Raw genomic sequence first — 26,783 nt, 5'->3', positions numbered from 1 at the left:
TAATTCTAGTCTGTGACTACTGCTCTCCAGTATCACTGTAGAAGTTTGTAAAACACTGATATTCTCTCCATGTTTACCCAAGTGCCCTTCCATGTTCTGCAAGTTAGGAAAATACTGGCTTACATGTCAACTGGAAATCATCAGAAAGTAAGACTGAAGAGGAGAAAACCAAAGTGTACCTGGTATGCAGTCCTTCCACTGGGGGACATGACTTGGGTGACAGAACGGTGATCCACCAAATCCAAAGCTGGGACAGCAGATGGGCCAAATATGAACTTCAGCCTGAAAGAGAACGTGTCTCTAGTTAGATCACACCACAAAAGGAGACCACCCGGCTTAGCCTTAACCCATAGGATTTAGCCCTATGGAGTCCAAAAGGCCTGCAGCCAAAGGTTCCCATTGTCTCTGAAAATCCTACCAGTTAAATTCCATTAATTATGCTACCAAGCAATGAAGTGCATTTGTCATTCTCAGCTTTGCTGGTTCCACCAAGTGACCACCAATCCCTGCCCTGCCCCTCTGAGAAAATCCCAGGACTCAGTCCTTAGGGACAGCCTCTACTCTGCCACCTATTTGGAGCTGGGTTTTTATATTCTTAAGAGAACTCCCAAATTTCCAAGCCGCTCCCAAACATTCCCACATTTCTTTGCAAAATCCCACTCAGATTTAATTACACAACTCTCTCCTCGGCCTAGGTCCTGTGAGGCAGCACCATGGAGGCACATGCTGGCGCCTGGCCGCCGCTGCGCTCGGTGCTATAAAATTCCACACCAGCAAGTGGAAAAATAAAGAGCTGTGAGTCCTGAAGGCACAGTAATTTCCATCTACATACTCACTGTCTGCACATCCCCTGCCGAGCAAGGGCATACGATAAGCTGTATGTCAAATACGGACATCTGTACCTTTGGCCTATTGTCCAGACAGCTCATAGGCTTAAAAGTTATTCTATACCTGTACATCCAGCTGCTCTGAATGCGTTCCAAAAAGCTCAGGAGCAACACGGTTAACTTTACAGACCTTATATCCACTAAGAAAAATTTGTGTAGTCTAGATTAGTTACAAGGGTAAACAACAAGAAAGTCAGCAGTGATGAAGTGATAGTACATGATCAGGAGAAGACGAGAAAGCAGAGGAACATTTCCAACTCCAGTGAAGACACAAAGAGCCAAGGCAAAGCCCTGGCGTCTCAGCAGCATGGCTGACCTACGCGTCTGAGTCAATCTCATTGATAACAAGCCAAGCAGACAGACTTATTCCAGGAAGAGCAAAACTTCAGTTGCATAAACTCAAAGCAATAAGGACTGGCTTCAACTGAGGACTGAGAGGAGGTGGGTGGGGAACACTGAACGTAAGACATTCTTTAATGATTAGGTTTGGGACTATAAGGGGGCTGAGTTTAATGAGTTTCAGTAACTCTTTCAAATTTGGGGAATTCTTTTTTCATGTTTATAATTTGATCAGTCTAACAGGAAATAAGTAAGGGGAATGCCCAAAGGAAAATCAAGGGCCTCAGAGAATTGGAAGAGATTCAGAAATTAAATCAGAATACTTCTGAGCTGCTGGTCACAGGGAATTGATGAAAGTCTGCCTGCCAAGAGTTACCACCCAACCATTATTAAACTTAACAAGGGAGTTTCTTTCCTCCTCTTTTATGACAAGAAGGAATCAAAAAGTTACAAGATGTGTCATATATAATCCCACCCTTCAAAGGTCATCGTGGTCCCAGAAGAGGGAGCCAGCATGCGTACCTTTCACAAGGCGTACCTTTCACAGGTATCATGTTAGATAACTTTAGATCCAAAGGGATTAAGACCTGAAGGGTTCCTGGTGATCTCCTCTCTTGGCTAAGTTACAGGCAGGCAGGAACACAAAGTTAAAGGTGAATCGGAAAAGCCTTTTTGACTGTGATGGTGCCTTTTGTCTACCTTCAACACCAATTAGCGAGGGAAAGTTGTGAAACTTGGATCTCTCAGGAGGTTGCTTGGGAATGACTGACATATTCACAAGGTGGTGAAGCTGACCTGAGATGACTTCTAAACAGAAGAAAACTCTCAGGGTAATCTTCAAGTTAACAATTCCCTCGTGCAGAGAGATGATATGTTCACTTTTCCCTTTCTATCACACATGCCATGACTCAAACAGAAGGGATCTCAGGATGCTGCTGTGCTCACAGTGATATGAACGCAGTGGAGATGCAGCACTCCAGCGGCATGAATCACTCTGAAACACAGGCCACTCTCACAGAAAACTCATTCCAGATCGGAAGGTGGACTCAGGGTTCAGGTTAAACATTCCGGGTTTCTGCATGTTTAATCCACCCAAATTAGAGCAAGTTATTACAGGAGATTCAGCAGTACAGAGATAATAATAATAATAATAATAATATGAGAAACCCCTTGAGATCCTCTCTTTGGACCTTCATTTCCACTACCAGGAAAAACATGTAGCAACTCTGCCTGAGAAACATGTACTGGCCAAACAGGAAAAAAACAGTGCTAGTAAGATAAGAACAGATTATCAACTGCCCTTCATCAGGACGCTTGGGACAAGAACTGAAGAAAAAGATACTTACCCCAGCAGCAGGTCATCGGGGACTGCAACAAAAAGAAAACGAAGCATGATTTTGTGGAACTTCCCCACTGTGAGAGACATCTGCATCACAGGGAGGCTAGTGTCTTCCTACCATACCCCCAGAGGCCACACAGGACTGCAGCGCTTTAGCCATCCTCTCTAGCCATCGAAAAGCAACAAGGAGCATCTGCTATGGTAGTGCTAAGGCACTTATCAAGTACAGCAATTAAATATACATTCAAAACCACAGGGATTAATTTTAAAAAGAAATGAGGAAGTCCAAACATAATTACTTTTATAATATCCTACTTTTAAAGCATGCAAGAAAAGGCATGTGGCCTCAACATCTTACTCTGCTACTTTAAGAAATTGGTTAAAAATATATATATTGGTTTCCCTGAAACTCTCTTGGCATGAGTTGATAAGTTTGGCATCAAAACTTTAAAAATGTTGTTCTTTTCCCAACATAGTCTTGCAGGGCGCCACTAGTTTATAGCTTTTAATACAGCACACAGAAACATGTCTTCACTTATTAGAATTTCTTGTTAAGATGGAAAATTACACTTAAGAAAATTAGCGTGTTTGTTGTAGCTAACAGCTTATGCTCTGATCATCCAATCTGATCTTTCCGTTACAATTAATGGGACACAGCATACTACATCTCCGTGTTCCACTGGAAGATCAGGACTTTTGACTTTAAAATCCTTTGTTCCAACAATTCAAAATATTTCCTATGACTTACACTGTTGGTTTGACTTTTCCAACTTTATTCAAATTTAATTCTCCAAAGTGATCAATCAAGATGTTTCCAAAGTTATGCCTCAGTGTATGTCTGAGTACCATTTTGGTGCTTTAAGGAGAAGCATACCTTAAAAGGCATGTTGAACTTTTTCTTTTTTTCCCTCCTAGTTTACAGCAGGATTTATAAAGCTTTTTTAAAAAAAGTCACATGTAGATTTTGGACCTACTCTAACCTGACAGGAGCCATGCTGCAAGTATGCCAAAAAGCTGTCAATGTGGCCACTCGGACAGTTCAGACATTGAGTCTCTGCCCATTCCCCACTCAACCATAGCGCTCAAATAAGACTTCTCTGAATGCTTATTTGGTTGGGTTTAGTGCAGTTAAAAATACTCCTTAACTAGTCACCTTCCATACGAAGAACCATTCTGCGCTACTTATCAAGTAAACACAAACAGTAATATTCTTTCAGCACAGATTACAGAACTACACTAGTAATCCAGAGTGCAATGAGGGTAACTGTTCTTAACTAGCTGCTGGAATTGGCCAAGATTTAACTGTTGGCTTATGCTCGCTTCATTCAAGCAACGGGAAAGCTGCTGTTTGCCCTGGGATCACTAACACGCACCCTCTGCCGGTCAGTCACAAAACATGATCGCTGTTATGAAGATTTCTCTTTCAATTCCAGTTTTTAAATTAGGGAGTCTATAAAAACAGCAGTACACTAGGCACAACCAGACGCCTGGCTAGAAGTATGTAAATTATCCCCTTATACTACAAGCTCTAAGCAAGCAGCATTGCCCTGAGTCCCACCTTCAAAAAAGTGTCCAAACTGGTCTAATTTGTGAAAGGGCCCGGCTCACCGCCCATGATTCACACCCCTTTGTGTTGTCTCCAGATAGTGACACAAAAGCTAGAAACACCTGATACAACTTGCCCCTCCTGAACGCAAAGGCCACCCCTTACGCGACAGTCCGCAGAAGATGCAAGGGGAGGCCCACAACACTCATTGCTACCTGAAGGTCTGACAGCACCAGCGCCTGCTGGGATGGGTCCGATTTTCTTTACCTACCGTGCGAGGTCTCCTGAAAAGCCTTTTTGATCTCTTTCAAAAGCTCTTCTGCTACTGCTGGCAAGGTACTATCCATCTCATTGGCACGGACCTCATGACTGGAAGCAAGAGAGAAGAGAGCAGGAGATAGTGGGAAATCATTAAGGTCACCGCAGATACTATAAACCAGGATGGCTTATCTGGGCAGTACTCTGTCTCAACCATGTGATGGAAAGGCCAAGGAAAGGGCATCTTTAGCAACTTTTGAAACATGTTTTTCACACGTTCTCGGCACAAAGGGTTTCTCAAAAACACACGAGTGTCTCTCAGATACCCTGATGTATAAACACACCCCGTGGAGGGGACCGGGGGGGGCATACAGCCAGCGACAGGAAGAGGCTCTGGCCTGGAGCGTCCCTGCGCTGGGCCAAGGCAGTTCCCGGCAGAGGAGGACGTACGGCCCACCCGCCGCCGCCCGCGCCCTCACAGCAGGGCGGCCTGGCTGCCCCGGGGCCCGGGTGCCGCGCTGGGAGTATCTCAGGGAAGGGCCGGCGGCTGCCAGGCCCCAGCAGAGAGAGCCACGGCAGCTGCTCGCGGCTGCTCCCCGCTGCGGTCCCCAGGGGCTCCCTCGGCACGGTGGAGCCGCGTCGGAGCTATTTTAGGGCCGCGGTCCCGGGACGGCGAACCCGGGGCCAGGGCCGGGCCTACCTGTGGCCGCGCAGCCATGAGGGCGCGTCTCCATAGCAACAGGCGCCCTTTGCCCCGGGTGACGCCAGGGCCCGCATCACGTGGCGAGGGCGCGGGCGAGATCTTAAAGGGCCCGCGGGGGAGATGCTGGCGGCCGCGGTGCCGCGGGCCCTGTGCCGTCTGGCCGCCCGGCGCTGCCCCGCGGGGCTCCCGCCGCCACGGACCGCCTGGCTCGGCGGGGCCCGCGGGGAGGAGGCCGGCGGCAGGACGGGGTTCGCGCCACGGCGGCGGTGGGCCCGGCCGGGCGGCGGTGTCCTGGGCTTCCTGGGAGGTGAGGCGGGCGGCGGGCCGGGGCGCTGCGGGCCGGGCCGGGGGCGGTTCGGGGGGGCGGTCACCCTCGCCCCTCAGCCGTCTCCCTCTTCCCCAGGGACGCCGAGGAGGACGGCGAGGACGCCATTATCCTCCTGCTGAAGAGAGCCAAGGTGAGGCGCAGTCCCCTGCAGGGCCGCGGACATGGCGGCCGGGGCGGGGGGTGTGTGTGTTCCCTCAGCGCGGAGCCGGTGACCTGCCCCTCGGCTTTCCCGTCTCTGCAGCTCAGCGTCATGAAGGGTGAGCTGGCGGAGGCCGAGCGGGTTCTGCACGAAGCCTTGGGGCTGGCGCACCAGTCGGACAACAGGAAAGCCATCATCTACACCTACAGCATGGTGAGGCCCCGGGGCGGGGGGGGCTGGCAGGGGTTGACCTGGCCGCCCTCCTGCTCGGGGCTGACCCACGGCTGTCTGCTCCGGGCTAGAAGTCACCGTGGGGCCGCAGTTCCCTTCGTGGGGGCTGTAGTGCTGTATGCCGGGGCTGTGGTAGAAGGAACAGCAGTTGTGTTGAGGCTAGCCCCCACAGCCTTTGTCGGGCTTCAGCACTGTCTGTCTTTTCCAGATGGCAAACGTGGCCTTCATGCGGGGACAGCTGGACAATGTGAGTAACTCGGGTTTTTTTCCCCTGAATTTTAAGAGGCTGACATCTTATGCAAGGTCTTGTGTAAGATCGTGGAGGTGCAGCGTGCTGTGACAAGCTGCATGCTGAGACTTGCGAGGCAGAGATCTCCCAGTATAAAGCAGAATAATTTGCCTTGGGACTGCAGTCTCTGGAGCACATGCTGCTAAGAAAGATGCTTTCACAATTAAATTTTGAGCTCCAACACGGTGTGCAAGGGAAGGAATACTAATTACTGTCAAATGCCACAGTCAGGCATTTAGGTGGGTGTCCCAAGAGAATGCAGGAAATCCCTGAAGGCACACAGATGTGGTAAACTCATGGCTGGTGTGGGAGTCCTAAAGTAGAAACTGGAAGGACCCTACTAGTTGGCGGTACCATTGGGCTCCGGTTAGCCTTTCACTTCTGACTGGCCTTGACATACAATGTAAACCTCACAAATAGGGAGACAGATTTCTCCCAGTAGTCTGCCTCTGTAAAGGGTAGAGATCTTTTGTTTAAGTGCCATCATTCCTCAGTAGTCTTTCAAAATTCTCATTTCAGGCAGAAAAGCTCTACAAAGCAAGTATGAGCTATTTGCTTGCAGGGGACACAAAGGAGGTAGGTTCTTCTGATAAGGGCTTTCAGGGGGAAGTATGAACAATTCTTTGGTTTATTTCTTGTGCTGTAATACCTCCTACTGGAAAAAGACAATACTAGCTATGAGCTTGCCAGCTTCTCAACTTCCGTTAAGGGGATGGCAGCTCTGGAGACAGCAGGATGGGCATTTTCAAGGTCTAAACTTGTTCTCTGGCAAAGTAATGTTTCTGTTGGGGAGATGCAAGAAGAGTAACAGTTGCCTTATGTGTCCTTGTGGCAGGATGACAATGCAATCCTTGAGATGTCCCTCAAGCTGGCCAGTATCTATGCTGCTCAGAAACAGTGAGTTCCCTGCTAAAGGCATCTTTTGCTTTCATCTCGGCGTCACAGTGGCAGTGGTGGCCAAGCAGAGGCTCTTTAAGAATAGAGTGCCTGAGGAAGCTTTGATGTGACAAGATACCATCAACACAAAGGTGCTGTTATGACCTGCCCAGCTTAGGGCAGAAGTAGCCCTGGAGGAGGTAGCTCTTTAGTCTTAAATCCAGACCTCACAGGAAAGAAGGCTTTTGAAGCAGTTGGTGGCTGGTAACTTGTAGCTTCATTTTTTTTTTTAGTGGAGCATCGGCATGAGTTGCTGGCCTTTTTTGGAGGGGAGGGTGGCCTGTCCACCTCTTGGATGCCTTTGCCCATGGGTCAAGAGAAGGGAACAGGCCATGGTCAAGAAGAGAGTGCTGAGGGCAAGAAGGGGCTAGTGAAGGGGCAAAGTTGTTTTACAGGCCCTCTAGAATTGAAGGTGTTCACATCCATCCCTTTAGGGGCAGAAGGAGCTTTGCTCAGTTGTTGCACTTTGCAGGCACAAGTTAGCCCTGGCTGGCTACGAGTTCTGCATCCTGACCTTGGAGGAGAAGATTGCCAAGCAAAAGGACTTGCCTGAGGATGTCTTACCAGGTGGGGCTGCCTTGTCTGCCAGAGGCTTCTCATCTTTTCTCCATTTCCCTGTTCTTGATGGTGCTTTCCATATTGCCTAAGCACCATCTTCATGTCAATCCATTGTCTTCACACTGCATGAGTTTCCTGCTGTTGTAGGATGGAGACTCATGCTTGATCTTGCAGAAGTGATCACTTCCGCTCCTCTTTATTTGCAGCTGAAGAAAAGGCCAACACCCGTCTCTTGCTTGGGATGAGCCTAGACTCCTACGCTCGCTATCTCCTAAACATTAACCAGCTCCCAGTGGCCCAAAAAATGTATGAGAAGGCTCTGCAGATATCAAATGATGTTCAGGGAGAGACTCATCCACAGGTGATGTGTACAAGGGTAGTTGGACTACTAGGGAAAGAAAGGCTAATCTAGGGAATGAGGCAGCTTTAAAAGCAGCTTTGCTGGCATCAAATGTACACAGCACTAAATTATGTTCTGCTTTCCTGCCAGGAAAAATAAGCATGCAGCACGCTGATATATAAATATAAGGCATTTTCTTGCTGAAAGCTTCTCTGGGAAATACTGCTTTTACTAGTGCGATGGGTATGAATCTGGTGCTCTTGCTGTTGCAGACTTCTACACAAGTCTTGCTCTGAGGCTTCCCTTTCTGTCCTGGTGCAGACTGTGGTCCTGATGAATGACTTGGCAACTGTACTGGATGCTCAGGGACATTATGATGAGGCCTACTCCTATGTGAAGAGGGCAGCTGAGCTGGCAAAGGAGACTCAGCACCCTGAGGAGCACATGGTGCTGAATAACCTGGCAGCAATTCTGATGCACAAAGGTAGGTAAATAAATGTCCAGCCTATGTCACTGTGCTTGTGCTGACCGCAAATACCTGCATTGTAGGATTGAACTGTAGTGTTACTTTTGTGCTACTATTTTTAGTTTAAGCAGTAGGTCTGCTGACTTTGTGTGGGCATCCTGTGCTGCATTCAAATTGAATTCAGCTGCTGAAGGATCCTGTCCAAGATAAATGCAGTACTGGTGCATCTGACTCAAAGGGTTGCCAGGGGATTGTGTTTCTGTTGTCCTGTATGTACAGTAAGTGGTTTCAAAAGGACAGAAGCCATGCTTGAGACTTTCTATGAGATCTTAATGCTGAAGCAGTGCCTTGCCCCATCATCATTGCTGCACCATAGTTGGCACCCTATGTTGTGTGTTTTCTGAACCTCTCTGGTTCTTGAAGTGTTCCAATTAGTCTTTGGCACGTCCTTTGCCTGTGGTCAGCTTCAGGAGGGGACTCTGAAAATGGGTGATGTAATTGGCTAGTTTGCTGCTTTTTCCTCTTGCTACAGAAGACTTTCTACAAGCAAAACAGGTATACAAAGAAGCTCTCAAGCAGGCACAACAGAAGGGAGATGCTGCTTCTGTCCAGCATATCCAAGAAGAACTAGCTGAGCTGGCCAAGAGGAGAAAGGGCTCCAAATAAGTTTAGCCGCTGAGTCCAACCTAGAGGTGGCTGACAGCAGCAAGGGTTGGTCACTACAAGCACCCTGGGACCAGTTTAGTGCAATTCTCCAGGGGAATAACAATGAGGAGTTTGACTGCTTACCAAGAAGGGCTGCCTAACAACTTAGCCCAAAATAAAGTGTGAAATGTTAACTATGAAAATTTGTGGTGTAGTCCATGGTTAGAGTGCTTTAACTTTGTCCTGACTGCCAGCAAAGTGCAAGTCTAGCCTGGTAGTTAAGTTGGGAGTAGTCATTTGCTATTCCTGGCTGTTCACAGAAGTAATCAGTTGTAAAAACATGGTCATTCTAAAGTTAAGTCATGAAAAAGAACAGGCAGGAATTGTGTCTCTTTAGATGCTGGCTAGCACAACAGGCTGTACTGTTGCCAGTGCTACAGTTCAGTATGTATTAACTTCCCAAACTGTACCCATCCTATGACAGAGCTGTAGCTCCCTGTCCTTTTCACAGAGGTTGCCTGAAGATCAGGTGTTTTTCTTCAAAGCATTTAGCATCCAAAGATAGAACATGCCCTCTCAGAGGAGGGGTGAGACTGTTACCAAAACAGAGCTGTTGTCAGAAATAAAACACTGCTACCTTACCACCAGTGAAGGGCACACCAAGCACCAAAGCTGTCCTCCTTTCTGGGACAGGTCAGTACTAGAGTGCTGAGGCTTCCTGTTGGTCTGTACAAACCATCAGGTTTGTAAGCTACATGCCTTCACGTGAATCTAGTATGAGCAGCCTGCTCATACAACGGAGTTTTTCAGGTCTGCTCTGCAGGGAAGCCTAATGTTAAAGGAGATAAGCCAGAAGTTATTTAGTTAAGACAGTAAAATTCTGTCCCTAACCAAGCATTACTTTAACCTCTCATTTGCACAAACTTCAGCTGGTTGGTACAACCCTTAATGTTAATTGCATCATTACTGGTTTACTTACAGTAGTATTAGTGGCTTTAGCTCTGCTTAACTCTGAGCTAACAAGAGGCAGGCAGGTTTTCTACAGTAGATGTTCGCTGAAGCTGGAAAGACTAAAGTCACATATACAGCTTTGATCTCAGCAAGCTAGGAAGTAAAAATAGGGCTGTTACAGGCATGCTTGTACAAACAGAAAGGCTCTAACACATTAGAGCAGATCGTTTAAAGTTCTGGGTTTTGTTTTTAAGTGGCAGACCTCAGACACTCCAGCAGTGTTAACTGGGAACCCTGCAGCACCCCCTAAGGGAAGTATTTTGCCTGTTCTCATGAACATAGCAGGATGCTGCAAAACAAGAGGGAGACACAGGAAAAGCAAATGGAGAACTGATCCCCTTTATTGATTGGTCTGAATCCAGAAGTCACTGTCTACTGAAGACATTGTGTGGAAAAAAAAAAAGTTGAGTTTTATGATGCATGGGTTTTTCAAGTCTTAAATGATTTCATATCAGAATCACAAAACATATCAAGATGAAACCATTGTGAAAGCGCTGATCAGAAATCAGTTAAAAATTTGTAGTAAACTACACTTTGTAAACATGATTTACAAACACCTTCCTGTTTGAAACAGGTCAGATGTAATTCCATACTTGAAAATTACTGGAATTGCGGTAAACCCTAACTTAGGCTCTGGAGAGGTTTTTGCTCTGGAGAAGTTGGAACTCAGATAACAAACAAAAAAGCAGCAACATTTTATGTGCAAATGCCACTCAAGCTGTATCTTAGGAGAAAATGACTATTCTACTTTGGCTATCTTGCTGCTGCAGCAGCAATAACACGAAGCTTTGCAATGAACATGCTATACTTACTGTACAGTTAGCAAGGACGTTTGTCTGTACATGCCTCTCTCACATTGTATTTGTTACGCTAAGAAAGTGAGAACAAGTGAGTTTTAGAATGGAACTTAACTCTCCACTCCAAATTTAGATCTACAAAAAGGACAGATCACCTCATTTTCCAGTATATGTTGCTGTGGGAACAAAAAAGTTAAAATAAGAGCACAGGTCTACAAACAGGATGAAAATTTCACTACTTTAAGCCAGAAGGGTAAAGGATGGGAAGGTGAGAAAAATCTTAGAGAAAGACTGCAAGGAGATTAAAGACCACCAACCGATCTACTCTGATGCAGTGTTTAAAAAAAAAGTAGCAAAATAATTCTGTATTTGCAACACAGTGTCAAGTTTCCAAATGAGTTCCTTTGGATTTTTTTCTTTCCCACACTTAGGACAAAAAGGCTTTCCTCCAAAGAACTCAAATTTGCTATTGATACAAACAGGAAGAAGTACAGAACTCTGTAACTGGACTATTACAGTCCTTCCATAAGATGTAAAGCTTACACAGCTTAAGGTTGCACAGCTGCATTGTACCTTCCATAGGATGTATCGCAAATACAGTGTTGAATTCAAAATATTTTGACTGGAAAATAACTTCAGGGCAAAGACTCTGTTGATGAGATGCAAAAGCAGTTTGGAATCTGACAGACCATGCCACCCCCCAACTCAGTGCTATCTGTAAATCAGTCCTTCTACCCCAGAAGATTGAAATTCACTTCCTGAGGTCAGTGCAGCAAAAAATAAGATGCTCTTGAAGATGGATGTCAGGACACCTTGTGATATCGCTAACCAGATGTATGTATACATGAGCTACAAGCATATCATAGCAGACAGTGGTAGATGAATGATTATAGAGACTCTCCTAGTACCATATACGATTTAAAAATAAAAATCACCCTAACAAGTATTGCACACTTTAGGAGTTAAGCTAAGCATTTGTAAGGACTTCCACCAAAAGCTTGCTTATAGGGCTAGGGATTGGGATGGGGACACAGACTTTAAAATAATTATTACATAAAGATTTTAAAATCAGACTGGAAGAAGGTAAAAATCACAGTACCTATTTCAAACTGGTTGTAACAGAAGCCAAGTAGTTGACTCGTGTGTTGCTCAATTATTCTATAAAAGCATTTTGTTTTATTTAAACTTGGGATGTAGAGGTTTTTCTTCTTAAAGGATTTATCAACCCACCCAGAGCCTCTGTTCAGATAAGCCATTTGCTGTGGTTAAATATGACAGTAAAATTTAGTAGCCTGTTTTGACTGCATACAATGCAGAAACAGAAAACACTAAGATAGGCTTTTGGGGCACAGGTAAAATTCCCAGTGTGCATAACAGTGAGGTATGCCTCCAGAAGCTGTTCTTTTTGTTGTTGGGTTTGGTTTTTTTTTTTTTTTTTACCCTTTTAAAAATGAACCATAACATACCCATGCAATAATATTTCTGCAGTGTTGCTAAATAAAACCAACTGCACCAAAAATTTACAATGTGGCAGAATTTAAAATTCAAAGAAATATATCATCTTATTCCAGCGAACCGGACTATGTTAATGTACAGAATTCATTAAGGGGTCAGTCTTAAAAATCAACATTTTCACAAGAGCTCGAACACCACTGAGAAAGTGTGTCTAGGGGAAAAGAAATTATATAAAAGCACAATGCCTGCAAGAAGTGGCATGGCATTAAATGGGCAACAATGCTAGGCTGGTTGGAGGCTAGGGTTCTGGTTAGGCTAGGCGGGTAGGGAGGCTAGGGTTATGAAGAGTACTCTACACTGGAGAAAATGCTTAAAAAAAATTACAAAATGACCCCCAAAGTTTAGGCAATGATTTGAACATAAGTACACCAGATACTATAGCAAGGGAAAAAACACTGCAAAAAGTACTCTCTATTTACAGAAGAATGATTTAAAGACATTATGGTTTTCTTTACAAATAGATGTAGAACAGGAATAGTCCACATTTTTAAAAACTCTTTACATATTTATCTTTAGTAAGTCAACCTTCTTGATCACGATCCTCCAACACATGGCCTGTGCAGAAGGCATTTAATGGACTCTCCATTAATTCTTCATTGTGTGGCCCTTGCTCTCTTGGAAAGTCTCTATGGGCACAAGTCAAAAATAGATTTCTTTTTTTGACCCGCAAATTAAAAAAAAAAAAAAAAATTATCTGCATAGTTCAGTCATCACTGTCAGACAGAGTCTCATATTGTGCTGAAAGCAGTGGTGCAGGCTCTCGCTCCCATATCCTGTTCTGTTGGTGAGTGGTTGCTTGGCTCATGGACGGTGGGGCACACGCAATTGATGTTGGTGGTGTACTGCTGAGCATCCTCATCGTCAATGGGTTGTAAGGAAACTGTGTCGAACCTGAATCAAAGAGAGTTTCTCCAAGTCAAAACCACGAGCTGTTCTAAGAGATCTGTATCTGAAAGATAGTCTGGTTTTGCTTGTGACAACTGGTAGAAAATCTGTTTTCAGAAAATCCTCATATATTGGAACCTAGATCTAGATGCTGTAATCTTTTGACCAATATACCAGTGTTATAATATGTCTACATCTGACTTTCCCACAAATATCACATCTGATTCATTAGGTTTGAAAGAAAAACATTTCTCACCTGTTGATGAAGGCCTGTCTTCCCAGGCCCACACTGGTGTCTGTCTGTGGTAGTCCCCTTCTGAATGCACAGATGAGACAGAAGAAGGTCTTTCAGTTCCCAAATATCCCTGTCCAGGAATTGGAGACTTAGACTTCCTACTGTTTGACTTGCCAATTAGCTTCTGCTTGCTGACTCCTCCTCCTGGAAAGAGAAGGGACAGATTTTACAAGAATGTTACACTGCATTTTAGCCTCTCTCTGTTTCTATAAATTATTACGTAGCAGCCAACAGGAGTTTCACACTGGTGCCTTCTGGCATGCTGCTGATTTACTGCAATTAGTGACCATATAGGCTCATCTTCTAACATACTATTGCTAGAAAATGCCTCTTCTTATCACAACAGAGTTATAGTTCTATTTTTAGGAAGGGAGATGTTTTCAGTTCAAGCCAGTTCCCACTGTCACATGTTCTTTACAGATGATGTATGACACATACATTTTCAAACCACTGAGAAGCTTCAGGTATCTAATACACCCTGTTAGCTCTTCCCTGTTTCATCAGTGTTGTCACTCTCCAAGAAATACTGGCTAATGCTCCTGAAGTCACCAGCACCATTCCGAAAGCCAGGACCACTAGACGGAATGGAAACACCATCTCTGTGACTTCCAGAGGAAAGACAGTGATTTTCAGTGACACCAAATCTACTCAAAGCCTTAATTTCTTTTTATTTTCTTTAAGACCATTAAATATTTAGGAGCTACAATACCTCACCTGAATTTGGTGATGGATTAGCTTCTTCCCTACGCGTCTCATTACTTGCTGATACTGCAGCACTGGAACTGCCAGGTGCTACCGCAATGGATTGTGACATTACAACTCCATGTTCCTCACTCTTGTCATCAAAGTTTCCCATCAATGCTTTCCTAATAATGTCTTCCAGACCCAGATTACTGGCAGGATCTGCAAAGGAATGACCCCTAGAACTGACTGCACCTGGGAGATAAAAGAAAACATACAGGGAAAGGTGGGAGGGGAGGCAAAAAACATCTCAGAGAAATTACAAAGGGATATGGGAAAAGATTTTAGAGAGAGGCAGAAAGGTGGGAAAAAAACCCAAAGATGAGATTTTTTAAAATGCAAAGCTACATGCTCCAAAGCAGCTCACAATGACTACAAGTTAGACATGCCAGCAAACACTGAAGAGCTACGTCAGTAGTGCCACTACAGGTCAGACTACTTGCAAGAAGGTCACTTTTTTTTTTTAATAGCACAGGAAGCTGAGCATGCTGATTGTAATAGCATATTAAGTAAAATCTGCAGTTGTTATTCAGTTGTAAGAGAAGAGACCAGAGAAATACTTCTCTCATTAATGATCCATACTAGTGTGTTTTATGAAATGTGATACATGGCAAATATTTATTCCAAAAGTTTGTCTTCCATCTAAATTAATGGAGATTGGTACTTTCTCCATTTAAAAGACAGAAACACTATACCAGACAGGGCGGCGACTAGCCAAAATCATGTAAAATCAATCTGTGGTACAACTCAAGATTCAGATTTGGCAGTTCTTATCTCCCACATTTCAGTTCAATTCTCTGCCTCACTCGCTTTGTTAACACAGTTATGGGTTATGTTTAATTTCCCAGTCTCATAGGAAGTAGAGGGTGTTTAGTATTTATCATAGAAAAAGTTATTATTTTAAACAGATCAGATTATAAACTAAACTACACTTAATGAACAAAGCTCAAGTTTATACTGTATTTAAATTTAAGTGAGATGCTAACCAATTTCATTACTACCTCTGTGTAGAATTTGCAGAGCACACAGAAATAAAACATTTTTGCCTAAGTTCCCATTTAAAATATTTTCTGAAACTTCCTTTGGTCATTTTTGCTTTACAGGAAACAAATTTTCACATAGGATATTACTTTTTAAATTTTCATCATCTTCCTCATTTACTGAACTCCCCAAAGCATATACATGGAAGATATTAAATTAGTTTATTTATTCTGAAACATATGTCGTTTCTTCTACTGAAAATCTTACCTGAGGTAGTGACTGCTGGCAAATTGAATATTTCAGTCCCTGGCTGAGCAGTTGCTGCAATTAAAGTACAACATTTCATTGAGTTTTCCAGTATTGATTATCACTACAAGTGATCATTACTAGTCCTAATGCACAAGGTATAATTACTTTGAACTATTTTCAATGTTCTGGTTTTTCTTTCTCAATCTTCTAAGATGAATGTGCATCTATGTCTTCTCAGGAAAATGATCTATACCAGGGTAAAAGTATCTTATATGGTCATGGCTAGTGTTCTTTTAAAGATGTTACTTCAGGAAGCAGACTGACTTTAAGTTTCACAATCTATGTACTTTAAAATGCAAAGCTGCATGTGATTTGCTAAATACATATTTGAACATACAAATCTTACAGGCTGAGTATTTGTATGTATTAAAAAAAAAAAAAAAAGAATGACAGCAACTTTGAATGGTTAAGCATCCGCACCCCCAACGTTACCTGTATTAAGTCCAATTTGAGAATAAACATTTTCAACCATAACACTGAATTCAATATATAAATGAATTTCAGCAATGGAAAGTGTGTTTGTATGCCAAGCATGCACGCAAAATTTTCAATAGAGCAAAATCTATCGTGCACACAATGGGGATCCAATGAAAAGAATACTGCAACCCCTACTGACACAGCCCTGTTTCTTAGGATGAGATTAATTTGTTGCTCAATGCAAGAGCATTCACTTTCAAACACTTTCTGTTAGGTATCAAGTTCACAAACAGCTTAAACGCTTACTACTGATAATTTTGATACAAAGTTCTGTTAAGGTTTCTAAGAGAAAAACAAAAATATAGTTCTAGTATCATATTCCACCATATCAGTATCCGTTACTGAAACTATATTAAAATGTCTTTTTAACAGCCATAATCATAAGGACCAAGAAAACACAAAACATTCAGTTTGTAAAACATCTTTCCAAAAAGGCAAATGTGTAATAGTTAATGTTGATACGAAGCAAACTACAGACACAAAGTTAAGAAGAACAACACATTTTTTCTGTAGTTTTCAGAAAGCATTTCCATCTCTCAAATTAAGCGTTGAAAAGCTTAAATGTGACAGTCTTACATACATCAGCATTTAAAAAAAAAGGAAAAAAAAATCTTTCAGGTTTTTGGTCATAAATTATGTGGTTTATATTCATAGCTTTATATTCATTCATATGTTATTTGAAATATATTTAGGATAGGACGGCAGTCACGTAAAGCTTAAGCTAGAACAATTCAGTGAAAAGGCAAGTCCTGCATACCCATGTCAGAGTCACCTCCACCAGATGAGTTCAGCTTTCGAAATATCTCCTGTTTCTTGGATTTTACCATTGGTGAAGTGTTCTCAAGTTTGGTGAAAAACGAAGGCAGGTAGCTTATACCTGGAGAGCGAGAGTCAGTCCTGCCAAGACCGATAAGTGTCAGAGAGAGAGAACATTTTTCAAGATGTACATTTAAATCTTTTCAAAAGCAGTCAGGAAGAAACTGCCAACATTCATACGAGCTTTAAGACTCTTCCCTCAGTCTATTTTTTGGGGATGGACAAGTCTAATGGCTATCCAAGAACATCTACTTTATCCAGGTAACAGGCTCACAGAAAAAGTGACCATGCCGTTGTCTGTGGTACAGGATGATGCTCTTACAAATTATCTCAAGGGTGCCTACTTCTGCCTTGCAACCTGCATGCTGGCTGAAGTTTGCACTGCAAATTGGTAGATGGCGAAATATTTAAGCTAGAAGCCCAAATATTCATCCTAGCTGCTCCTATTTACAATCATCTTCTCACTCATCCCCAGTATGCCACTAAAAAGGACATATTTCTTTTTAAATCTGCTCACCCACCCTGTCACACATGGTCCAAGCAAATAAGCTATTTCAGGCATTCTTAGAAACCAGGTAAAATAACCTTACAGACTGCAATCTGGCTCAAGAGCTGCCAGTTAGCCATTCTTGTTCCATGGCACAAATTCAGACAGGGATCCATGTTCTGTATTTCACACCCCTTATCAATTTTACATTCACAGTAGCTGGCACACTTTCTGCACATAATTTCTGTCACATTAATGTAAAAAAAATTGCTGAAGTAAATGATAAACTGTCAAGGGGTGCATTTTATCTTCAGACCTTAAAATATGCAAATTTTAGGCTGTTTATAAAGATGATAAAAAACAGTAGTATTCCAGTTACAGAATTTTAAGGAAACACCCCCCCCCCCCCCCCACCCCCAAAACTAAAGCATGAAGAAATTCAGGTGAAAAAATCTAAGTTAGTATCAGGGTCATGAACAACTTGCACTGTTTTCAAAAGTGGATAAAAATGATCGACTTTATGTTCACTGTGATGCTTAGAATACTTGAGTTTGTTTAAGTAGCAGCAATCTGGCAAATCAGCTTTAATTAAAAAAAACCCAAACCCAAAAAAACCCCACAACCAACAAAAAACTGCAAAAAACCCCCAAACCACCCCATACTGAAATTAAAAAATAATCTAAAAATAAAGTAAAAAAGACAAAGACTCTAGAGGTTTTCTAGACCAAGATCCTGAAAATTCTAAAAAGTGCAATCTTCCCTACCACATTCCTGAAAACCCCTTCACATCTAGCTACCATTCATCATGGACTGTAACAACCCTGCCAGCAACTGCAGAGCGGAGGGGGAAAAAAACAACAACAACAAAAAAAATTAATCCATTTCACCAGCATGAGCCTTAAATAACAACATGGTGAGCACGGTGGGTGCTATTCCTTCTCCAGCAGCAGAGTACATGACAGAGCATCCATTCCAACGTGCATCTGCCAGACATTTGAAGACACCAGCACCGATACAGTCTGCCAGGGAACCCATGTAGTTTTATGTTGCAGATCTGGCAGACTGACAAATAGCCCTGGAAAACAGGGCTGCCCGATGCATGGACCTCCTGACACCCCACGTTCACACCTCCTGGAAATTAAGCTCCTTAGCTTAGTGATATTTCATGTGACAAGCTGCTCTAGTAAGTGTTGGAAGCCAGAGTTCCTCCTCACTTCATCAGGACAGTATCCAGGAAGCCGATCAGGCAGGACAAGCCTGACTTATTTAATAAAAATTGCAGAAAACAGACCTTTCCCGAAAACCACTTCAGTTTTATCAAACTGGCACCCACAAAGAGTTTTGCTATAATGTTTTCTATCAGGTATGACATAGAACACACCGCTTGCACCAAGAAGCTTAAGACAGAGCACATAGAGATGACATTTCACTCAGGCTTCGTAGCAAGTTTTGAACGCTAGTGCAAAAAGATCAACAGCGATTAACAACTTGCCTGTGGTACCAGAGGAAGATCGCTTAAACCACTCTTTATTAAAGATACTGTTTGCAGCACAAAGATCCAGAATAATGTTTTTAAAATTCAGTTTTACACATACCTCTGTTCAGTAGGTTCAGTTCTTTGGGAAAGCAAAAGAACATTTTCCTGCTTCTCATGTACAACCGGGACCTGAGGTGGTGAGATTGGCTCATAGGGCTCTGAAGAGACATGACTCCTCTCCGGAGATTTTCCAGGTCTACATCCATAATTCAGAGACAGGTAAGAACTCTTAATGCATGTAAAGCAGTAGTCAACAGATGTAATTGCATTCCAGTTGTTACATAACTACTTATGTCTAGTTATATACGTTATATGCTTTAGTATGCTTGGAAGTCTCAAAAAGATGACTTTGAATTGTCCATAATGACTCTGATAAGTTCTAAATTAATAAACATCTTCACCTCTCTAAGGACTGGAAATTAAGCATAAGAAGTGAAGGGAAAACAGTTATAAGTATGTTATGGAGCCAAGCAATTGTCAAAACCAGTGGAAGACAGATGTTGCCTAAAAAAAAAGACCAAAAGATACCTCTACATCTCATCTACATCAGGATTACTGTGCTATTTTTTATAAATATTGTATTTGGGCATTAATTAAATTTGCAGTTAAACTGAATACGTGCATTACCTTCCCCTGGACTTGTCAGACAGATTTTCAGGTGACACTCTAGCACCTGGCCGCTGATGGTGGACAGACTGTGACTGTGACTCTGGGCTGTAGCGATTTGATGTCTTTGCCCGGGTTGAAACAGGCGTTGGAGCAGGGGTGGAATTCTGGAATGTAGTGGTGGGAGGCTGCAAAGAAGCCTGAGAAGCTGCTTGGTTTCTAGCAAAGTCTTGTGTAATAATTTGCTGATTGTGGCAAAAAAAAATAGAAAAGAGATCCTGGTCAGACATTGGCCAGAGGGTATGTATTTGTGAACTAGATGAATATGAGCCCGATTGCAACAAATGAGATGATTATAAGTTCACACACATTATCATATAATAACCTCAAAGTAAAACTAATAATTACAGAATTTGTATTATGTTCCAAAACATGTGTTTTCATCATCAAAATATAACTTTTCACATCTGAAAAGATGTATGCAAATAAACCTACACAGATGTGATCAGCAAGGGTGATAAGTCGATGGGTCCTGGGCACATGTGCCATCCCTTCTGCTTGGGAAGTGGGAGGTGTAGGTTGTTGGGGTGAAGGGGGTTCCTGTTGTGTCCTATAGCGGTGAATCGGCCCCTCATATTGCCTGTTTGGGTCATCTGATCGAAGAAGAAAAGGTCAGGCTGTTAAGATGGTATTCTTGAAACGTCAAGGTTTGAAAGTTCTGTGCTTACAAATTTAAAAGATGAGGTGTTTCTGCATTAGATTTTTAGGTATCCTGTGTGATAACCACCTTTCCCCCCTTCATATACAGGCCCTACAATTTAGAATAGATAAATAAAGCTTCATTCCATGATGCAAGTGAATTTCAACTGATTTCTCATCTGCAAACTGTACTGTAATAGTTTGAGCTTTACTGATAGGTAAAAAATTGTGGGCATTGACACCAATGTGAAGTAATTTTAAAGAACATATTGAAAATAAATTTCTTATTAAATCAGCTACACTGTAAGGTAAAGGAGCTCTGCTTAATGCCAAGTGTCGGTTCCAATACATTTGCTCTAGTTTTCCCACAGATCACTGCAACGACATACTTCCAACAAAAGTTTCTGAAAAGTTAAGAATGTGGGAAGAAGTCACTTAAAGACTCCCAAGATATTTTAACTTTATTAGGAGTCTATGGAGCTGATAAATATAAGCAGATGCAGATAAACTTACTCTCTGACTGGCTTGGTTTAGGTGTCTCTTGTTGATAGGGCTGTAGCTTTTCTTGCGTAGGTACAGGTGAATTTGCAGGGCTAATCACCTCAATGGCATCTCCAGGAGCTTCATACCGGTGGGAGGATACTGAATGTCAAGCAAAGGTTGGGGAATACAGTAAATATCACAGAAAATTTTTGTTGCCTATACATAGCAACACTAGTGCTTCCATTAAAATGACACCAGTGAAATGAAAGTCACAACACTGTCTTTTTGATGATAACCATGGCAATGCACATACTTCCACAAAACAGCATTCCAAGATAAACCAAATAATTTTAGGTTTCCTGACCTCTGATCAGGTTAGTCGTCTTATCCTGCATTTCATGTTGCAGTATGGAATCCGAATAAAGCAAACAACCCTGATTTTGCCAGGATCTTGAGTCACTATATGCAAAACCTGTATTTGTCTATGAAGTGTTTCTGCTATGCAGAGCTGAATATTTTATCATTAAACATCAGAATCATTTTACATATTATTATTTCCCTAAAAGGCTAAGACAGACAGTAAAGAAGTAGATAATTACTAAGATACGTACAACTACTGGAAGAATCTGAACTTTGAGAGCCCCTATCTCGTGCATCCTTGTCTGAAGCAATCTGTCGAGTGATGATCACATCTATGAAGTTAGCAGCAGTAATTGTGGTCTTTCCTCGAGTTCTCAGCTCTTCCTCGTACCTGGATTTAGGAGGAGGTCCTTTCTCTTTACCAGCCTCTGAATAGACTACTGATGAAGACTGTCCCTGGGACTTGCCACCAGAAAAATTTGCAGATGTATAGGGGCACTGGACAGGCCTCTTTTCTACCTCCAGTGTCTTCTGCTCCAGCTGCTGCTGTTCAGTAACCACAGCTGACCGGCGTCCCATATTCTCTTCTATCCTGGTGCCTTCATGCTTGTTCTCTTTTGCTTTGGCAACTTCCATCTGAGGAGCAGAGGCTGCAGCATCTACTAGTGCTGCAAGGGCATCAGCAGCAGTATTGTAACGGGAAGCTGGCAACCCTTGAGTAATAGAGGGAGCTCCAGGGGTGAGCTGCCTGTTGGCAAACATTGAATATTCTGAATTATATCACATTAAAAAAAACCCAAAACAACCAACCAAAAACTAGAGCCATATCATACATACAAAGTGAAGCTTTTGTGACATTAATTTCTATCCAAACCACACTGGTGAAAATGCATTGGATCATTTCCGATAAATCCAAGCACAATCAGACAGTGGTATATCCTCATCTTGTAGGATTTTCCTCAGGGTAAATGTACCTTTTAATAAGCTCAAGTATTAGAACAGATATCTCTGCAAGAGGAACTTATAAAACATACATGATACGTAGCTGAGCAGCAGGATCCAACGGTGTGATTACACTCGTCCCATTGGTTCCTTGAAAAATACTAGGCCTTTGCTGCAGTATGTTTTCCTGGCTTCTAACTGAAGGGGACGGGGACCGAACATATCCATGACTGCCAGGTCTGCCAGGCTGCTCTGTACCTGCAGAACAGAGAGCAGAGGGGAACAAGCAAAAATATATAGAGATCACTCTTATAACAATGCAGAACTATGATTGATACTGTCTCCTCCATGTCCTTTCCCAGCTGACTCCACCACTCTAGATGTGACTGTATGTGTTAAACATTCAAATGGTAGCGTTCTGTTTACAATGCTCTACAGGACACACAGGTTGTGCTAGTGCTAATTGGGATTCACACCATTCCCTCAGTACTACATTGCTGTGAGAGAAAGATCAAGAAGCCTGGTACTTGCAGAAGTTGCAATTATGACCAGAACTGCTAGGTAACAGGAACCTGCCTTAAGTGCAGACTAAAACCAAACTGTGTAACGTGTCGTTATTAAGCTGCATGTTGCTAACAGCGGCTATAGAAAATGAGCAGTTACATTCTACAAGACAACTGATCCAAACATAGCAATGAGCACTCACCTGGTCGAAGATAAAGTTCAGCAGGGACTGAAGCTATTCTCTCCCTCTCTCGTTCTCGTTCTCTTTCCCGCTCTCGCTCACGTTCCCTCTCCCTTTCCCGTTCCTTCTCCCTCTCCCTTTCCCGTTCCCTTTCAGCATTTGCAGCTGCAGAAGCTGCCAAGTGTGTAGGGTGTCCTGGAAGGGCCACAAGATAAAATGAAGTAGCAAGAAGAGATACTCAAGTTAAGCATAATTTGATGTAAGCACTTGCCTATATATTCTGCCATCCACTTCCAGCAAAATTTCCCAAATACATTTTCATTTCACTCAAGACTATCCACTTATGTAGGAAGACAAATGATTAACATACAGTGACAGTGGAACGCTCAACAGCTTTTTACTAAAGTGGCTTCTATACAGTTAGAAACTAGACAGCTTATAGACCCAAATTCCACTCTTCAACACATGCAATATGAGGTTAGTGAAATCATAATCAAATGGCTATAAATGAAGACCTGACAGAATGAGGCAAATTCTGAATTTGCCAGTGCTCTTCAGCTGTTAATGTTAACTATAAGGATATAATTAAGAAAACCTTTGCTATCCAAGTGAGAAGTGCATGCAAAAAGCATCACCTGAGAAAACATCAAAACATGTAATTAATGAAAGCTAAATAAAGATGGTAAATTATGTCAGTGTGTCAGATGATTAGAGACCACCAAATCATAAGAGCTCTTACCTGGTGACAGAGAAGCAGGATTGTAAGGCCTGGGAGGGAACGTAAGCTGGGTACCGGGGATATACGTGATTCTCTCCATGGGCGGTGTGCTTGTTCCTCCAGGGTGGGGCACTAAGATAGTGGGAGCCATATTGTTCAGGTCAATAATTCCTGTTAGGGGATGACACACGTAAGACTGGCCATTCAAGGACAGACCAATAGTCCACACATTATATATCCTGTTCATTGGTAACAGTCAGCAGTGAATGTTTAGTGGACAAAATATAAAAATAAGGCAAGTGCAGAACTATATTCCAGCTGGTTATACTCTCTTAGATCTGGCAAGCAGCAATTTAAGAACCTACTAAGTCAGAGTTTGCATTTCTAGCACTCCCTTTAATTGCCCTTTGGAAAAATACATACTTCACCTCTGTTCAATAATCCCATCTTTTAGCAAAATTACCCAACATCATTCACTCCCTTTTCCAGACCTTTTATATTCATAAAATCAAATGAAACACACAGGTCCCACTGGAACTCCAATATAACTTCCCCTACTACAAAACCCACTTACTGTTTCTTTTCTGACCAATTAAAAACACTACAAGATGTTATATCTTATCCCCAAGATAACCAGTCCTACCAGCCTAATTCCCTCACATTTGCTATCTTCCATTTTACCAATAACTATCAAAACCAATTTAAGCGATAGACAGATTATCATATCCAGTAACCAAGCTGCTAGATCAACTATTTCCTATTAAGTTTGTAACTTCTGGGAGAATGAACCCCAGGATTCATAACTATACATTTTATTATTTCGTTCTAAGACTTTGCTCAACATTTCAATGTGAAAGAGTTCTTAAAACTCATGTCCCATAAAGAAAATCTCCATCATAGAAACATAAATATCTCCACAGTGAATGGAGTTGCGAAGAAGCGGCTTTGCTTCTTTGTAATGGCCTTATCTTCTAAAGCATTACTTCTGAGTTTTGATGATTTATCAGTTCCTACAGTTTCTTCACCAAGTTTCTTGCTTCTGGTGTATCTGAAAAAGTTACTAGTTCATTTGGCTCTATAAATAGCTCCTCAATTTTTTGGACCTTTATAGTCTTATGTTTAACTTGGCAAGATTTCAGTTTTCTTTGTTTGAAGAGTTACACTTTTGTGAGATGTCTTTTTACTTTTAATAGCTCCTTCCTGCTGCTGTTAAATGTCCAGATTGATTTAGGCTTTTCCCCACCCCGCAACAGGTCACACACATTTGCTAACTCTATAATATAACATCTTTAAACAATCACCATGTTTTTCACAAACCTTACCCTTTTAGCTGTTGCTTTTATTTTCATATTGAAGAAGCTCTCATTTTGATATAATTCTCTTTTCTGAAGTTTGAAGATGAGTTAAATACGCTTCTGAATATCACTTTCAAATAGCATAAAACAGTCTAGCTTCTTGAACACTATTAAGTCTTACAGCCTTCCCTTTAACAATACTGATTACATACGTAGTTTTCCTTTATATCCACAAAAGCCTGGTAGATGTATGACAAGTCATTTGCAAACACCTGCAAATACCTGTATGCATGCATGCATCCATACATACAGACACATATATTTATAAACAACAATGAACCAAACAAACCAATCAACCCAACCACACTGCACATCCAAAACACACTTTAAAGAACATCAGAAAAAACACAGACATACCTCTTGCTCCTGCATATGGGAGAGCTAAAGTTTGCTCTCTAGGAGATAATCCTCTCGTTACATCAGGTCGTAAATTGACTTGCATCTGCTGTGAGGTAATGTAGTCATTTAGGATTGTCTGACGTGTGTTCTCCATCGCGTAAAGCTGATACTGACTTGGGTAGCCTGGGGTGGGTGAGAGCTGCCTTTGGAACAGGTAAGCAGCAGCAGCTGAGGGTGAAGGAAGGGAAAAAAGGAGAAGATTGAGGAAACAGTACAAGCGATATCGAATGAAAGTTTCAGATGTTTATATAGCTTCAATGAGAAGTGCTATCAATTCTCTCTAGCCAGTGCCAAATAAATGACAATAGCATTTATGCACTGTATGTGGACAGAAAAAACACACACAACAGCGTGTGTTTAAAAGGCAATTATCAACAGCCATATATAATTTATAAAGGTATATTTTCTGTGCATCAAAGCATACGATATTTCTAAAACTAAAAAAAACCCAACACAAATGTATTTACCAGGATCCAGAGCCCTGTGAAATGGCATAGCAGGATCTAAATGAGGAGGGAGGTGACTCCTATAGACTTCAGGAGTTGCTCCTCTGTGATGAGGGTCAAAAGGACTGTGAGTCACTACGGGATCAACCCCTGGGACTGGAGATTTTGCTGGCACGCTCTCCCTCTGTGTCGGAGTAAGCGTGTTTTTCCTTTCATGATTTGCTGGCTTCCCAGAAGATATTCCAGCTAAAACCGATGAAAACCCCAAATTAATGAAATGCATATTTTTCAATAGAAAATTCAGCTGTAAGTATACACTGGCTTGCAAGGAATGTTCTAGAGGACCCTCTAGATACAATACAATAAATCACAGAGAATATTTTATATCACAAACTATTTCTGGTGAAAAATCTAAATCCTAAAACTAAGATTGCTTACACTTCACCATATTATCTTCCTCATCTAAATACCTCTATAACTCAGGAATAGCTTCTGCCCTTAAAACATCACCCTTGTAGGGAACACTGTCAATGTGATCCATAATCAAATGCAAGTTGAGGTTGAATTGCCCTCCCACCTCCATGTTACAATATCGCATATTTTCATTTTCTTATTTCAATAACAGCTTACAGCCTTCTAAAATTCTTTCTAGCCATACTCCAAATTGAGAGAAGCCATTAGAATAAAAAAAAGTAGAATAGATTACAGAAACCAGTTTAAAAGTAAGCTTAAAATTAAATCATTAAACTTTTTGTCTTACTCTCGATAGGAATAACATACCCTCACTAACTCTATTCATCATAGGCGAACTCCTGGACATTGGACTCTGATAGTTCACAGGTGTCCTCCGAGCATTGGTATCATCATAAATCCCGGGGCTCAGCTGTGATTTGGGAGTTTCATGAAGAGTTGACCTGAGAACAGAGGGACCAGAGCTGACTACAGACGTGTGACGGGAACGTACTGCATCCCCGGTCTTCACATCTTCATATTTTCCTCGCTCCACCACCTTCACGTTTTCTGGCACCATTTCCAGCTGAGGCATTCCACGGGGTAGCTTGCTTGGTCCAGTGATTAAAGATTTTACATTGTGTTTGATGGCAGACTGGCCAGAGTTGCTTTCATATTTTATGGGTGTGCCCTGAAAAGGAGAAAAGGATCAAGTAAGGTTATTCTGCCAATGTTTCACTTGGGCAAATAAACAAACAAACAAATTCACACTGCTGATAGCATAG

General features: G+C 42.2%; 2 protein-coding genes across 9 annotated transcripts in view; one reads left to right on the top strand and one right to left on the bottom strand.

Annotated features, from left to right (window-relative positions):
* The first annotated feature begins 5,070 nt into the window (after positions 1-5,070).
* Positions 5,071-9,207, top strand: TTC19 (tetratricopeptide repeat domain 19). The gene is given in 11 exon segments (XM_075771221.1): positions 5,071-5,188; positions 5,191-5,379; positions 5,457-5,530; positions 5,642-5,752; positions 5,979-6,017; positions 6,579-6,635; positions 6,895-6,956; positions 7,468-7,562; positions 7,760-7,914; positions 8,215-8,377; positions 8,892-9,207. Coding segments are annotated over 11 exon segments (1,182 nt in total). The 5' UTR covers positions 5,071-5,085; the 3' UTR covers positions 9,026-9,207.
* A 2,758-nt stretch (positions 9,208-11,965) lies between these two features.
* The window catches only part of NCOR1 (nuclear receptor corepressor 1), a 73,632-nt gene continuing 58,814 nt past the window's right edge, over positions 11,966-26,783 (bottom strand). For 4 of the 8 annotated variants that reach the window (XM_075771212.1, XM_075771213.1, XM_075771214.1 and 1 more), the window contains 16 exons: positions 26,329-26,689; positions 25,570-25,794; positions 25,061-25,270; positions 23,370-23,519; positions 22,652-22,825; positions 22,038-22,203; positions 21,255-21,751; positions 20,674-20,802; positions 19,957-20,114; positions 19,483-19,706; positions 18,914-19,051; positions 16,773-16,912; positions 15,497-15,550; positions 14,222-14,443; positions 13,469-13,651; positions 11,966-13,218 (listed from right to left, as the gene is read on the bottom strand). In XM_075771212.1, coding sequence (XP_075627327.1) covers positions 13,031-13,218; positions 13,469-13,651; positions 14,222-14,443; positions 15,497-15,550; positions 16,773-16,912; positions 18,914-19,051; positions 19,483-19,706; positions 19,957-20,114; positions 20,674-20,802; positions 21,255-21,751; positions 22,038-22,203; positions 22,652-22,825; positions 23,370-23,519; positions 25,061-25,270; positions 25,570-25,794; positions 26,329-26,689 — 3,219 coding nt within the window. In that variant the 3' untranslated portion in view covers positions 11,966-13,030. Of the gene's footprint in view, positions 13,219-13,468; positions 13,652-14,221; positions 14,444-15,496; positions 15,551-16,772; positions 16,913-18,913; positions 19,052-19,482; positions 19,707-19,956; positions 20,115-20,673; positions 20,803-21,254; positions 21,752-22,037; positions 22,204-22,651; positions 22,826-23,369; positions 23,520-25,060; positions 25,271-25,569; positions 25,795-26,328; positions 26,690-26,783 lie in introns of those variants that run through there. The other 4 variants (XM_075771216.1, XM_075771217.1, XM_075771215.1 and 1 more) reach the window with 3 other exon arrangements.

Source organism: Balearica regulorum, chromosome 19, assembly GCF_011004875.1.
Source record: "Balearica regulorum gibbericeps isolate bBalReg1 chromosome 19, bBalReg1.pri, whole genome shotgun sequence".
Classification (NCBI taxonomy): domain Eukaryota; kingdom Metazoa; phylum Chordata; class Aves; order Gruiformes; family Gruidae; genus Balearica; species Balearica regulorum.
This window is presented reverse-complemented; position numbering and strand designations above follow the sequence as displayed.